Raw genomic sequence first — 16,683 nt, 5'->3', positions numbered from 1 at the left:
GGTGCTAATGGTTGCACAACTCTATAAATGTACTAAAAGCCATTGAACTGTACATTTTAAATGAATGTATTTTATGATGTTTAAAAAGAATATATACTGTCTGATTACATTTATATAAAATTCTTGAAAATGCAAGCTAATCTATGGTGACAGAAAACATCAGTTGCTTGGAGATGGGAGGCGGAGGGGGAGGGATTATAAATGCACATGACAAAACTTTTAGCGGTGATGGATATGTTACTACCTGGATTGCGGTGATTGTCTTGTGGGTGTATACATATGTCAAAGCTTATCAAATTGTATACGTCAACATGTAAAGTTCATTGTGTGTCAGTAGTAACTCATTTTTGGGCTTCCCTGGTGGCACAGTAGTTGAGAGTCCGCCTGCCAATGCAGGGGACACGGGTTCGTGCCCCGGTCCGGGAAGATCCCACCTGCCGCTGAGCGGCTGGGCCCGTGAGCCATGGCCGCTAAGCCTGTGTGTCTGGAGCCTGTGCTCCGCAACGGAAGAGGCCACAACAGTGAGAGGCCCGCGTACCGCAAAAAAAAAAAAAAAAAAAAAAAAAAAAAAGTAATTCATTTTTAAAGTAAGGCATAGCAAAAGCATGTGAAATTCACTAATATGACAAATATTTATTGGGTACTGGCATAACATTAGCTCCCCTGGCTGCAATGGCAAGGAAAAGCTGAGTCCAGCCTTCAAGCCTATTGTAAGGGCACAGGCAAAGAAAGAAGAATATGATTGCAAAATGGTGTCTATAACGTGAGCTCAGTGGAGATACAGATAGTCCCTGACTTAGGATTTTTCGACTTTATAATGGTGTGAAACCGATATGCCTTCAGTAGAGACCGTACTTCCAATTTTGAATTTTGATCTTTTTCTGGGCTAGTGATATGCAGTATGATATGCTCTTGTGATGCTGGGCAGTGGCAGTGAGCTGCAGCTCCTAGTCAGCCACGCGATCACAAGGATCAACCATTCTGTTTTTCACTTTTAATACAGGATTCAATAAATTACATAAGATATTTAACACTTTATTATAAAACAGGCTTTGTTTTTCACAACTTTGCCCAACTGTAGGCTAATGTTCATGTTCTGAGCGCGTTTAAGGTAACTAGGCTAAGCTGTGATGTTTGGTAGGTTAGGTGTATTAAATGCATTTTTGACTTACGATATTTCCAATTTATGATGGGCTTATTGGAATGTAACCCTATTGTAAATCGAGGAAGATCTGTATGCCTGGGGAGTTGCAGTCACCCTCATGGGGACGGATGGAGGGGAGGAGTGTTGGGGAGGCTTCCTGGAAGAGGTAGCACTTGAGCTTAGCATTCAAGGGCAAATGGGGGTTACGTGTAGAATGTGGGGTTTTATGATGACGTAATGGTCCTTCTTCATGACACTAATGTAGGCGGATCAGCAGTAGCATGTAGTAGGTGCTTGTTACATCTCCAGGGGACCTGATTTTATTCTGTTCATATCAAAGCCATGCTTTTTTCCCCAGGAGCCACATCACAGTGAAGTGGATTGTTGTGTTGACATGCACCTTAACAATAAATACAAAGCAAAGATATAACATCCTTCAGTGCTGTTGGCAGACTTGCTATTATTTAATTATTTGTGATTACATTTTTAAAGTCTGTTTGCTATGTTGTTTGCTGTGTGAGAACCAGGACTGAGTGGCACATTCCCCATCCTGTCTCTGGCAGGTAGTGTAGTTGGCACATAGCAGGGCTTTAAAATGATGGCTTGCTGATAGGTTTGGATTTGGGCTGGTCCAGAGCACCTAACACATTTGACTGAGGGCTTCAGGCATGGTTCAACCTTTTTGTGAAAAAACGTATGCAGTGAAGCAGTCCAGTTCTCCTGTACCCAGCCCCCACTGCTGTCTGTCTCCTACTTCTGGCCCCAGTCATGCCAGCTGCCCCACCCTAGCCCTGCCTCCCACAAGTTTGTCCTAGTGACCTGGTGTTTGGAGACTCTTTCTTTGGGTCCACTTCCAGAGGCTTCATGGGGTGAGGTTCTTCTGAGAAGGTCAGAAGCATCTGCCAATGGGTGGGCAGCTCTGACCATTGGACTGCTCTGAGGAAGCTGGGCGTTCTTGGGCCCTAGTTCACGGACCACTGATGTGTAGTTTCCCTCCTCCTCTCTTCTCTAGCACTTCTGTATGCCACCATCTTCGGGAATGTGACAACTATTTTCCAGCAGATGTACGCCAACACCAATAGGTATCATGAGATGCTCAACAGCGTCCGGGACTTCCTGAAGCTCTACCAGGTTCCCAAGGGACTAAGCGAGCGCGTCATGGATTACATCGTGTCTACCTGGTCCATGTCCAGAGGCATCGACACAGAGAAGGTAAGGAGGCGACAGGTTCAGGTAAACCACTTGTCTCTCGGCTTTCCCAGGGAGACCTGAGGCTCACCTAGGGCAGTGCTTCTCACACCTGACTGCATCTGAATTCTCCTGGGTGTAGTTTTGGAATCCCAGGTCCTACCTCCAAAGATTTTGATTGCTTCCAGATCAGCCTTTCTCAAGAACTGGCAATTAAGAGATATTATTTTAGAAATTGGAAAGGCAGGAGTGTCTCCTGGAGAAGAGATGGACCTGCAGTCTAACTGTCTAGGACAGGATTTCCCAGGCTGGTATGCTGATAAGAATCAGGGCCAGCCAGGGTGAGATGACCAGCGTTACTGATTTTCCTTTCACCTCGGACTCCAAGATGGCACAGAATTGCTGCTGATCCGCTCTTTATTCAAACTTGCGCTATTTTGTTCATCATGGATTTTTTGCAAGAATTTTGGTTTTTCAGAGTATTGCCCTAAACTCTGATTTATCTTGATGACTGAGTTTTTAGCATCTCCTTAAATTTTGTGTCCAAGGCTGTTGCCTTACTGTAGTCTTGGCTCTGCTGAGAATCCCATGATATGGTCATTAAAAACAGATTCCCAGCCACAATCCCAGATCTTTGGAATCAGAATTTTGTGGGGAGGAATGGGGTGGAGCGGGGATTGGAAATCTGCATTTTTAACCAATGTCCTATTAGTTAGACGAGTCTGGGAGATACCGACCAAGGGCTTGTGCCTTAATAAGCAGTTGACTTAACCAGAGCATCCCTTAGGCTCCTTTTTAGGCATCAGTTTTCCCACCTGTAAAGTGGAAATGGCAGTAAATATCTATCATTCTCCAAGAGTTGCATTATTCTAGATGCATTTCAATAAAGTGAAGAAAATTTGGTGGTACTGGAAAGAACAGAGAAAAGATACAGTGGACTTTCAATTAATCATTTATGAATGATCTCCTTTGTAATATTTGCTATGGGCAAAGGTGTAATCCTAGGTTAGTTTTTCTCTGCTTCTCAAGTCTTTTTAATAGCACTTCTCCCTTTAATCACCATTCCTTAAGTGCTCAGGGAATACTGATACCTTTCATTGTTAGAATGAGGCAAACAGAACGATATCACGATTGCAAAAGTACCTTATGACGCCTTCAGAGCCAAATTCAGCTGCCTTGGGGATCAACTCTCCATGCTCCTGGCCTTTCTCCATTGGAAGAGTCAGTTGAGAGTTGACAGTTTAATTGGGGAAATTTAACTAAATTTAACTGATCCCAACTTAAACAGAACAATACCTTGATTGATTGAATATCTGCCATAATAACAATAACCAGCTACCCTGTCTTGAAGGTGCATTAAGAGCAGATGTTTGGGCTTCCCTGGTGGAACAGTGGTTGAGAGTCCGCCTGCCGATGCGGGGGACGCGGGTTCGTGCCCCGGTCCGGGAGGATCCCACATGCTGCGGAGCGGCTGGGCCCGTGGGCCATGGCCGCTGGGCCTGCGCGTCCGGGGCCTGTGCTCCGCAGCGGGAGAGGCCGCAATGGTGAGAGGCCCGTGTACCGCAAAAAAAAAAAAAAAAAAAAAAAAAAGAGCAGATGTTTACTGCACAACTGCACGTGCCTGGCCCTGCATTCGAGCTTTACTTAGGCTTCATGACAACCCTGGGAGGCATCCGCTCTTATTTCTATTGAAGGGGTGAGGACACAGCAACCCAATTAATTTTATTAATTGCCCCTGGTCACAGAGTTCAGAATGGCAGAGTCAGGGTTGGAACCCAGTTTTGTCTGACTTCAAAGCTTGTGCTTTTCCTACTATTACTTTTTTGTTGTTGTTTTTAATTCAAAACATGTACTGGAGGGAAGAAGGACGAGTCCAGGTGAAGTTGCCCTCATTTCTCAGACAGGCAGGTCATCGGCTGGGTGGGACTTCATCCCTGGCTTTGCTAACCCCTGGCGCCACTGTGCCTGTTGTTTCTGCTCTGCCGTCTCAACCAGGTCCCTGTAGCTTCTGTGGGTGCCTGGCAGCTGATGGAGCAGAAAGGAACTTTGATCTCTCAGCCCTGGGGCTCCCTTTCCCAGGGGCCAGGATGCCTTTGTAAATCTGGTTGTTGGGAAAGAAACCCTTTCCTGCCCTCACTGCAGGTCTGGGCTGGGTGGCTGCCCATGGGAGACAGCACCCATCAGCATTGGCCCTCTCTTCCCCTCCCTGCTATCTCCCTGGAGGGCTCTGGGATTTGCCCCACGTCCTGGTCCAGATGGAAGGGGGACTATTGTGACACTCAGTGCAGAGCCCAGCCCGGCCTGGGGTGGCCGCTATTCCTTGGCAGGCAGCTCCTGGGGAGAAAGCCAGTCCCAAGGTTCTGAGCCCTTCCCTGGTTTCCCTCCCCTCCAATCCAGGTCAGAATGGTCGATGATGACCAGGTGATGTGTGTGCGATGGAAGGGTGGGAGTGCTGGGCAACTCCGGTATTACCAGTAATTATCTGATGACCTTGAGCACATCATTGGTCCCTCTGAGCCTCAGTTTCCTTGTCTGTGATACATGGAAACTAGATGACTTTTAAGAATAAGGCTGACCTCTAAGGCCCTTTTAGCTCTGACCTCCTGGACTTCAAAGCCTCCCTCAGGCTGACCTGCTGCTCTGCTCTGATAACAATGTCAGAGCAGACAAGGCAGCTCCCATGCATTGAGCCCTGTCCCGCGCCGGGCATCGTACCAGGACTTTCACACAGCAGCTCATGGAATCCTCTGAAGAATTCTATACTCAAGTTAGAAGACGACGACTTGGGGAAAGAAGCATAGCTTCAAGTCCACACGACTAGTACATGTGGAAGCCAGGACGTGAATCGAGATCTGCTTGATCCTAAAGCCTGTTCTCGCATCCATGCTTCATCCTAACCCCCACCCCTCCTCTCCCCCAGGGAGACTCCATGAAATTCTGTGGGGACAGCTCCGTGGGGCCTTCGAAGCCTCAGGGATCAGCAAGAGTGGTCTCTCCTCAAACCAAGTGGAAGGGCAGGTGGCCCGGGAAGGCTGCGGGGTCTTGAGCTGACACCCGCCCTCAGAGAGAGGCGTTCAGGAGCCCCTGCCAGTGTGAAGCCAACAGAAGAATGATGGAGATGCTGATGGAGATGCTGACGGCCGTGAGAGTGTAATTTCTCAACTCCAAGTGCCCTCTCCTCTCCACATGTGCTTTCCCGTGGCTCTGGAACAGTGGCCATGAATAAAGCATTATCTCCACACTCTGCCAGCAAAGCCCAGCCCAAGGGAAAGGAGATATTTAAAGGTGAAATCACCTAGAGAACAAATCTTTGTTTCAAACCACTGGGCACGGTTTTGACATGACAAGCAAGTGTTCCCCACTCCCTGGTGTTCTGCTTGGAGAGAAGAGGATCCAACTTAAACCTGCATTTCTACAGGAGTCTTGTTTTACTGAACCTGAAGGAGAAGTACTTAGTGAGCGCTCTGCCTAAGCACTGGCTGTCTGAGTTTTCCTCTGCCTCAGTCAGTCCTCCATCCCCACTCCCAGAGAGCATGCTCACTTCCTTGGCATCCTACAGCCCCAGAGCAAGAACGCAGAGACACATAGAGGACGGGGACCTGCATTTATTGAGTCCCTGACTGGGGCCAGGTGCTGTCCTGAGGATGTGTACTGGTAGATATAATTTCATTGAATCCTCGTAAGGCAACATTAGCAGCATGCTTTTTTATAGAAGAAACTGAAGTGTAGAGCAGTTAAGTCACTTGGAGAGGAAGGAACTGGGATTTCAACTGTTTGACCTCCTCTTTCCAGTGCAGAGCATGGGGGCATGCAGAGGGGTGGGATTGGAGCAGAGCTGTCCTGGGCAAGGTGAGATTTGAGCTGGGTTTTGAAGGAGGCTGAGGGACTTCCAAATTCGGAGGTGAGGGCTTCCCTGGTGGCGCAGTGGTTGAGAGTCCGCCTGCTGATGCAGGGGACACGGGTTCGTGCCCTGGTCCAGGAAGATCCCACATGCTGTGGAGCGGCTGGGCCCGTGAGCCATGGCCGCTGAGCCTGCGCGTCCGGAGCCTGTGCTCCGCAATGGGAGAGGCCACAACAGTGAGAGGCCCGCATACCGCAAAAAAAAAAAAAAAAAAAAAATTCGGAGGTGAGCACCAGATGCAGAGGCAAATGTCCTGTGCTGAGGCGGAGAAGCAGGGGTGGGGAAGTAACCAGCACCCCAAGGAAATGTCTTCACTTAACACGGTTGATTTTATGCCCCCAGCTTTGTTCACAGGCTAGGACAAGAGAAAGGATTATTTTAGGAACACTCCTGACTTTTCTGGAAAACTACACTTGAAGGTGTCCTCTTGTGTTACTTCGTGCTTGCTACGTAAGGAGCTATGAATGACTTCTTGCAAAAATTTAGTCCAGAGAAATATTTCTCTCCATAGGAAAGGCTGAGAAATTTTTATTTCTTTGGAATATGAGACCCCCATGGCCTCTTACAGTTTCCATTTTGCCTTGAGTTCCTAGACGCTGAGAGTCAAATTACAAGCCCTTTTGTTTTGGGCAGCTTTATCATATAGGAAGTGATTTGTATCTAAACTGGGCTCTGGAGTCAGACTACCTAGTTGGAGAGCCCAGCTCTGCAGTTTCCTGGCTGTGCAACTTTGAGCAAGTTATTGATCTTTCCTGTACCTCAGTTTCATCATCTGTAAAATGGTACCATAATAGCACTTACATCATAGGGTTTATGTGAGGATTTCAATTTGCTTGAAAACGTAAAATCACAACTCTCCTGACTTTCCCTCTGCTTTCTTTCTTCATTGTTCTCCTTAGCACTTACTGCTAAATGTTACTTATTTTGTTTTTTATTTGCAAATAGCCCTAACCTCTAAATTTTACTTATTTTGCTTGTCCCCTCCCACTAGATAGTAAGTCACACACAGGCAGGGGGTTTTGTTCACGCTACATCCTCAGAGCCTAGAATGATTCCTGGCATACAATAAGGTATTCCATAGATGTGTGTGAAATGAATGAATGACTCCAAAGTGCCTAGCAATGCCTGGCACATAGGAAGTGCTCAGTAAATATTACTTAATATCTTTCTTCAAATCACATCCACCTTCAGTCCATCAACAGACCATGTCAGCTGTATCTTCAGAATACATTCGGAATTTGATTACTTCTCACTGGCTTCCCTGCCAGCATCCCAGTCCAAGTCCCCTCACTGCTCACCTAGACACCTGCAGGAGTGAGCTAACTCGATTCCTGGCTCCACTCCTGCCAGCCTACAGTTGGCCCTCTAACTCCACTCTGGAGCTGCAATGATCGTCTGAAAATATAGAGGATGCCCTGTCACTCCCCTGTTCCAAGTCCTCCAGTGTGTCCCCATTACACTCAGTATCATAATCAAGATCTTTTCATAGTTTAAAAGTCTCCACATGCTGTCGTGCTTGACGTTCTCCTGAAACCTCATCTCCCATGCCCACCTTTCCCGTCATTCACGCTGGCTATTGCTCAGGTCTCCTCACAGCCTTGGCTATTCTGCTGGAATGTTCTTCTTTCATAGGGCTCCTTCTGACACGTTATGTAGATGTCAGCTTAATTGTCACCTCCTCAGAGAGGGCTTCCTGGATTTCCTGTCTAAAGGGTCCCAACATACTCCCAGCCCCCGACTCAGGCCCCTGTCCTGAGCATTTAGCACAGATTTTGGGGTCACTGCGGCTGTCTTGTCCATTGGTGCCTTGAAAGGTACGGTCTAGTCTAGTGGGTGTTGCTTCCATCCTGCGAAGCAGTGAGCTGGAGGCCACACCGAGGATCCTGACACTTTTTCTCCCCATGCTTGCCAGGTCCTGCAGATCTGCCCCAAGGACATGAGAGCTGACATCTGCGTGCACCTGAACCGCAAGGTGTTCAAGGAGCACCCGGCCTTCCGGCTGGCCAGCGACGGCTGCCTGCGGGCACTGGCCATGGAGTTCCAGACGGTGCACTGCGCCCCAGGGGACCTCATCTACCACGCAGGAGAGAGTGTTGACAGCCTCTGCTTTGTGGTCTCCGGCTCCCTGGAGGTGATCCAGGATGACGAGGTGGTAGCCATTCTAGGTAGGTGTTGCCTTTGCTGGATGGAAACCTGCTGGTACCCGGGGTTGGTTTAGCTACTGCCTTCAACCAGAAATGGCTCCACAGGGCAGGACCAATGGTTGGCATCCATACATCTATCCAGCAAATATCTGAGTGCCTGTCTTGTGCCAGGCAGTGTTTGAAGCGCTTGGGATGTTTCAATGAAAGAAATGGATTTTGTCCTACAGGGGCTCTACTGGGGAGAGGTGAACAAATTAGCAGACATTTGTATACAGTGGAAGGGACATCTAATCCGGGATTCAGGTATTGGGGATGGCTTCCTGGAAGAAATGACATCGAAGTTGAAACCTAAAAAATGAATATGAGTTAACATGGTGAAGGGAAGGGACAAAGGAGTATTCTATGAAGAGGGGAAAGCATGTGTGAAATCACCACAGAGAGAGAGAGAGAAGTCATGATTCATTTGTACAAGTGTGCGTACTCAGTGTGGCTGGAACACGCAGAGTAAGGAGGGGTGTGGTGAGAGATGAGTCTGGGAAGGGAGCTCTGAGCCCTAGGCAGATCATGGCAGGCTCTGGAAGCCATGTTAAGGGACTTGGATTTTATTTTGGGGAGCCAATGAAGGGTTTAAAGCAAGGGAGAGGCACGATCAGATTTGTACTTTAGAAAGATAATTGTAGTTGCAGAGTTAATTGAAGGGGGAAGACCGGGGTAGGGAGATGAGCCTGGAGACCTGTTATCTAGGGGTAAGTTGGTGGAGCCCCGAACTAATATTTGTGGTGGGCAGAGGGAGAGAAGCAAATGGAGTTGACATATTTAAGAAGTAGAATCAACAGCACCTGATGATGGTTTGGCTGTGGGAGGAGAGGGAAGTCAATGAGGACTGCAAGATCCCTCACTTGGAAACTTGGGAGGCGGCGTGCCAGGCACTGTAAATAGGGAGTGTGGGGGGAGGAGGCATGACATGGGGGAACGTGGGTATTTGGTATTTGAGCATCAGTGGCCTTTGAGAGATTCATCTGGTTGCCTGAGGCAGCTGCAGAGCAGCTCTTTAGTGGGGGCATGTTTACCTCTCTGAGGGGGCAAGCCCTCATAATAATACCCATCATTTATGGTCATATATTCTGTATCAGGCATTTTACATACAGATGCTCAGTTCATCTTTACAGTAACCCTATGAAGTAGTTTTATTATCCCCATTTTGTAGATGAGACACTGACAGCTCAGAGAGGTTGAGGAACTTTCCCAAGTCTTCATAGCTGATGAGGTCCATGGAGCCAGCATCCTGGGGTCCCTCTGACTCCAGAACCTCTGCTCTGATCTATTTAGCATCACTTCATTCCCAGTGTTAGTATGTAGTTTGCTGGCCCGTTCAGTTGCCAGACACCGCTAGACACTGTGGGCTTCTTCTTTTTTTTTTTTTAATCTTTGGGTGTGCTTTCTTAGGAAACTGAGGCAGGGAGACGTTGTTAAACTGAAGTTAGACTTGAGATTCAAACCAAGTATCAAGACATAGATAGTATCTTTTTTCTAAAGCCTAAACTTTGTTTCTGCTTGATTTGAGAGTATGATATGCAGCCTCTTTTCTCCCCTGACCCAACTTGCCCTCTTGATCATATTCTACTCAGGTTAACCCAAGGATGCTTTGTATTCCTTCAGTGTGTGCAGACAGATGGTGGGAGGGAGGCTGGGATAGAGATTCAGTGGGGGATGGAGGCTGAAACTGTTTGTCGAAATAAGTTTTGGATTCCTAGTGTCCACTGAACTCTGCAGACAGGATTATTATTCTGTTCTTGCCTTTCTCATCCACAGAGACATGAGATTTGACGTGTGTGTAAGGAATAGCACACGTTAAGGGCAAAGCCATTGCTTTAGTATCACTGCAGGGAAAGGTTACTCATCTCTACCTTTAATACTAATTAGTGTCCCCGATAAAGAGGACTTTCCTTTAGTGATGGCTCTCTCAGGACATTTGCCTGGCTGGGAAGAAGAGTCACTATCACTAGTGACTCTTTCCTTATTTGAATTTGAATTTGATCCTTTGGTGTAAGGCATCTTTCACCCATTCCCTTCACTGATAGCTCACCATATGCCTTTCCAAGGAGTCTAGCCTCAGACTAGTGCCATCTCCCTTACATATTCACGCTCAGGGCTTCCTTATTGACACCTCACCACGCCCCCCCCACCCCCCGCCCTAAGCTAAACAGCTGCACTATTAGGGGTTGGGTTTGGACACCTAGGCATGGAGGTAGGAAGAGCTGCAGAGGGTGAGGAAGGCAAATGATTACTTCCCAGCCCCATCTCATTTCTCCTCAGCCGGAGCTTCTTGTGGGGAAGCAACCAGGGCTTGGTTCAATTTTGATTTATTTGGTCAATTGACTACTTCTCCAAGTCCAGCCCTCCGCCTCGGTCCCTCCTGGGCATCCTGCCAGCTCTAGCCAGCAGCGTGGATGGGGCCTCTGAAATAGCTCAGCAGCTTCAGATTCAAAGTGGTTGCTGCCCTCATGCTGTCCAGACTTGAAAAAGCAGGTATCCCCAGGAGCCAGATTGGGTCCAGAAAGTAGGTCCAAACTTGACGTCCTAAAGAATCTTTGACATTTCAAGAGGCTCTTATTCTTTAAAAGGACAACACAGGCCCTTTGAATGAACTTGACCTCTGGGCCAAGAGGTGTAAGAGAGTCCACGCTCTTTTTCCCTTGGAAACTTCGGAGTTTTGTTGTTGTTGTTTTCCTCTAATTAGAGTACCTTCTGCTCAATGAACTGAAATCAGTTAGTTCTTGTAGAGAGGGTTTAAGCATCCAATGGCTATTAGAACTAGATCTTTAGTGTCCTTTGATGCCTTTCAGTTCAGTCCAACTGAAATTTATTGAGGCACCTGGCACAGAGGTGGGGATGCATCACTGGATCAAGCATGAGCCCAGCCTTCAAGCAGCTGCTGCAAGGAGTTCCTCAAGGAGGAGACTGACCTTATTTAAAAGGCACCAGTCACACTGCTTGGCAACTCTTACCATAGAGAGAATACAGGTGCTTCTAGAAGGTTATAGGACATGTAACTATTGAGCAGCTACTGTGTACCCAGTGCTCCAGTGAGAATAGCCAGGGAATCCTTAGTTACCATAAAACAGGAGGCTTTTGGAAAAAGCCCAGAACTCATCCATCTCATTCCTTTGGTCTCTAGTCTCTTGTTATCAGTTCACTCATTTACGCTCTGCTCATCTGTTTCCTCCTTCCAGTTCTAACATTCCACCCCCATTCTCTGTTTCATTTTAGCACAGACTCCAAAAATGAGGAAAAGGGTCAGGACTCATAACTGAGTGTGTTCAGTATGTGTTAAAAATAAAACCCTTTCTAATAAAAGTTTTCTAGAAAAGTGTTTTTCAGACTTTCTTGACTCAATGTATATTGTATTATGAGCTAATAAACACACGTGCACACACACAATTATACATAAAACGCAGCCCTGAACTCTTGCTGCATGAAATGCAACCTCGTGTTTCCTACTAGATTCTATTCACTTTCATTTAAAAAGAAATTGACTGTCATGACCCACTAAATTACTTACTTGACCTGCTGTCAGCCCACACTTTAAAAACATGGTCCCACAAACACAGACGACCTCTCTCCTGGATTGAAAGCCATGCTGTCCCCTGAGGACAGAGAATATACTAGATGATCTCTTGTGTTCTCCTTTCCCTCTGAGGTTCTCTGCCTGATTTTTCAGGTGATACCCTCCTAATCTCCTTTTGGAATTCTCTTAGAAATCACTTCGTGGCTTCTCTAATTTAGTTTCTTGGCCCTTTGAAATAAATTCAAGCCTTTAGCCTGTGCATTTTATTCATTAGATTTTTTTTTTTTTTTGCGGTACGCGGGCCTCTCACTGTTGTGGCCTCTCCCATGCGGAGCACAGGCTCCGGACGTGCAGGCTCAGCGGCCATGGCTCACAGGCCCAGCCGCTCCGTGGCATGTGGGATCTTCCCGGACCGGGGCACGAACCCGTGTCCCCTGCATCGGCAGGCGGACTCTCAACCACTGCGCCACCAGGGAAGCCCCATTAGATTTTTAAAAAGTAATCTTCTTCTAGTTTTTCATAGATATCAGAATAAAAAGTCACAGGTCCTCATTCTGTCCCTGCCCCAGTGGTACTCTTAGCATCTGCAAGTCAAGTAAGTTGTTATCTCAGTTCTGTGTTAGTTGACCAATGTAAATGAGAGATGAGCTTTCATCAGGGCTCAGCTCAAGTGTGATCCATCTCTGTGTTTCCATCTTATAAGTGCAGTGTTTAAATGCTCCTGTTTCACTGTGATTTAGAATCCCTGCAGTAACTTTTATGGGTTTTGCATTTTAATACTTAATTTATATTTTAATCTCAGATCATCTTGTATCTTTTTGTTTTGGTTTGGTTCATCGTCTTGGGCAAGACAGACGTTTTTGTTGCCAGGCTACACTGAGTAGCGGAAAGAGCCCTGGACCTGGGACTGGAGATGAACTGTGACCCCAGTTCTGCACTAACTCCCTGCAGGAGTTGCCACTAACTGGTTAAGTCTCCAAGGCCTCCTGTGGTTCTGCTAAGACCATCACACTGCATCAATTGCATGTCGCCTATGAGCTGAGGTCCTTTGGTTTCATATCTCTGGCATGGCCCAGCACATGGAAGGTACTGGAGGCTGTTTGCTGAATTGAGCTGAATTGAATTGAAAGGCAGAGGTTGGGCTGTGAAGGTCCCCATGGTCCAGAATAAGGGACTGGACTTTATCTTGGGGGGATGAGGGGCCCAGAGAGGGTTTTAAACATGGGAGTGACATGAAGATTTGGGTTCCACAGATATCGAGGCATGGAGGCTAACAGGGAAGCTCAGGTGAGAAATCATGAGGGCCTGAGTGAGGTGGTGGAAGGGACATGGGGAAGAAGAGCCAGAGAGAGCGGGAGAGGGGGAACCTCTAGGATATGGAGCTGAGAACCATGAAGGGCAGCAGTGGGACGTGGGCTGGAGAGGCAGATCTGGGCAAGCCTGTTGACGTTTCTAAATGTGAGCCTGAGGAACGAGGTAGTGGGAAACCACCAAGGGTGGTGAGTAAAGTGTGACACTGTTAGAGCTGTGATTTGCAAAAATTAACGAATTTGACATAGAGACGAGACCATTAGGTGACTGCGGCTTATAGTAAGGATGAAAGGTGTTATGGTGTGGGCCGGAGAAACCGAGACAGGAGTCGGGCTTCCAAATAAAACACAGATATCCAGTTAAATTTGAATTTCATATAAACAAAGAATAATTTTTAGCTGAAGTATTTCCTAAATATTGATGGGGCATGTGTATGCTAAAATGTACCCATTTATCTGAAATTCAGATTTAACTGGGTGACCTGTACTTGCTGAAGCTGGCATGGAAGGGTCAGGTGGCTGAGACATTCTGGGAGGAGAGTCTGAAAGGTTGTAAATAATAGGATGTGGGGAGCAGATACAGGGAGGTGAGAGGGGACTGACCCCCGGTGGGTGGAGAGATGGAGGTGCCGGCAACAGAAGAAACCAGTCAGGAGGAAGAGGTGGTGAGAGGGAAAGGTGATGAGCTCGGTTTGACTTGTTGCGTTTAAAGGCCAGTGGGATATCCAAGTGGAGTGTTTAACAGCTACTCAGAAAGGCAGGTCTGGAACGGGGAAGAGAAGCCAGGGCTCAAGACAGAGATTTAGGATTCAGAGGAAAGAATAGGAACCTGGGGAGAAAAAATAGGTGCAGAGTTAATAGAGCTTTCTAAAGGAAATTCTCATAACTTTAGAGCCCAGACAGAGGGGACTGGTTAGATCAAAAAATATGGTAAATCAAGGCAGTTGTTATGATGATGGTATAAGGAGTTTGATTGGAATGCAAAGTGTTTCAAATATAATGTTAAGTGGAGAAAAAAGCAGAATATATAACTATATATGCAGTAACTGTAACTACATAAAAATGCATATGAGTGGAAGAAAGATGGAAAATGTACCAACACGTTAACTGAAGCTTTCTGCATGGCGGTCTTAAGAGCCAATATTTTCTACTTTTTCAATATATTTCATTTATTTTATACAATGCACACATATCCTTTTATAAACAAAAGGGGAAAAATCAAGTCAATTTTGAATTCTTATCTGTAGCCATCCTGGAAAATTATCACCTGCTTTCAGTGGAAGATTTGTGATGTGTTCACTTAGTGGAGAGACATTTGGCTAATTTAATTTTATCTAACTGCAGTTGTGAAGAACAGAAGGAGAATTGTCATGATGTTTCCAAGCCACGGCTTTAATGTAACCATTTATGTGTGGGCCCCCCTTCAGATAGCTGTGCCAACATTGTTTCCTCAGACTCATATAGTCTCCACGAGGAAGGCTGGTGACCCATACTGGGGTGCAATTTTAATTCCTTTAAGGAGAGCATTTGTATCATAGGGTAATTTCTAACATCCATCATTTTTATTTCTTCTTTTTAAATGGGTCCATAAATTTTCAGCTCAGCATTAAGCTGGATCAGAGGGAATTACGGGAGTTTTTCTGAGCAGGTCAGCAAATTCCTTCTGGAGTCAGGCTGACAATGTAGCCACCACCTGAGGACGCCAAGGTTCTTGCAGTTGGACTGGGGGCCAGTCCTGTCCTCAAAGTCATCCATCCTAAGTCATTCATAGTCTTTCAAATCCTGTCCCACCTTACATTATTCCACTCAGACCCATCTTTTCATTGATCTGTTGATTAGTTCATTCCATAAAAATGCCAGGTGTAGTGCTGGGTCTTGGAGATAAAACAGTGAACCAAACATACACTCCTGTCATAGAACTAACAGTCTCACCAGGGAAACAGACAAGTGAATATGCAGTTTCACGTATAAAATAGAGTGCCAAGAGTTGTAATAAGAGTACGAACAGGATGCTATGGGAGCTTATAAGACAGGCCTCTAACTCAGCCCAGCCAGAAGAAATCAAGGAAGGCTTCCTGACAGAGGAGGCATCTGAGCTGAGACTTCCATGATGAACCGAATTCCACCAGGTGCATGGGAGCGGGGTGTGCTGAGCATAGGGGATTAAAGAGAGAGTGTTCCCTGGCAGAGGGGCAGCATCTGCAAAGACTTTAAAAGAGAAGAGTCACAAAATCGCATTTGTGTTTAGAAAGATCATCCTGGCTGCTGTGAAGAGAATGGGTAGCAGGCAGGGTGACCAGTGAGGAGGGTGCTGAGAGAAGAGAGAGGCCTGAACTGACTTAACAACAGTGGGAATGAAGAAAAGTAGACAGATCCAAGAGATATCTGATAAATAGAATTATCAGAACTTAGTCATTTATTGAATATGGAGACAAGCAAGAGGGTAGAGTCTGCAATGACTTGGACAACTTTCACAGGGAGGAGAAACACTGGAGGATGGGCAGGTTTCCCTGGGTGCAGGACCAGTTCCAGTTTTGAATCTGTGGATTTGAGCTAAGTGCAAGTATCCAGTGGGAGATTCTATGGACTCGGAAGAGAGATCAAAGCTCGAGGTATAAACCTGGGGATCATTGAGATCCAGGTGACAACTGAAGCTAAGGGAGAGGCTGAGAAAACTCGAGGAGAGAGAGGAGGGTAAGAAGCAACAAGGTCTAGAGCAGAGCCCCAAGGAATACCAGTTAATATAGGACACATGTAGGAGTCCGAGATGGACCGCCATCAGAGGGGGAGAGGCCAGGAGAGTGGGATGTCACAGAAGCCAAGGAGGGGCAGAAAAGGGCATTCTCAGATGCTACAGAACCACATTTCAGTGACTAGAAGATGCCACGGATGACAAGACACACCAGTATTCTATGGCCCACTGAGAAACAATGCTGCCGATTAAACTGTGACATATCATTGATTGGAAGGCATCTTCTGATTTCAGAGATAAAAAATGCTAAACGACTTAAGTGTATCTTAGAATCAAAGAGCTTTAATATGTTGAGGACTAAAAACTATCTTTTAGGAAAAGAGTTATCAGGGAAAGAGTTATTGACCACGGTGAGAGTAATGTTCAGTATAGGGTCAGAAGCAAGATTAGAGGAGCCTGAGAAATGAAGAGGGTGGGAGTTGGGTTCAGGGCTGCTTCATAATTTGCATACATCTCTCCCAGAGTTCTGAACCAAGAGAGAGATAATAAGTAAGATGGGTACCAGTCAAAATATCAACTTTTATTTTTGTGATAAAGCTAATATCAGAGAATATGCATTATATTTGCATCCAATAGCGCTTCCCAATATTAAGCCCCAGGATTACACCCACCCTTGTGTTGCTGACCAGCACAAGCCTACCCCTGTGAGGGTCTGCCCTGTATCTCTGGTGGCAGG

General features: G+C 46.4%; 1 protein-coding gene across 2 annotated transcripts in view; it reads left to right on the top strand.

Moving 5' to 3' along the window:
• KCNH1 (potassium voltage-gated channel subfamily H member 1) overlaps positions 1-16,683 on the top strand; it is a 409,184-nt gene that overhangs the window by 289,408 nt on the left and 103,093 nt on the right. For both annotated transcript variants that reach the window (XM_060130812.1, XM_060130802.1), the window contains exons 8-9: positions 2,157-2,356; positions 8,146-8,398. In XM_060130812.1, coding sequence (XP_059986795.1) covers positions 2,157-2,356; positions 8,146-8,398 — 453 coding nt within the window. The remainder of the gene's footprint in view (positions 1-2,156; positions 2,357-8,145; positions 8,399-16,683) is intronic.

The sequence above is a fragment of the Lagenorhynchus albirostris genome, chromosome 2 (assembly GCF_949774975.1).
Source record: "Lagenorhynchus albirostris chromosome 2, mLagAlb1.1, whole genome shotgun sequence".
Taxonomy (NCBI): Eukaryota; Metazoa; Chordata; class Mammalia; order Artiodactyla; family Delphinidae; genus Lagenorhynchus; species Lagenorhynchus albirostris.
The sequence above is the reverse complement of the archived record's forward strand: the minus strand, read 5'-3'. Positions and strand labels throughout refer to the sequence as shown.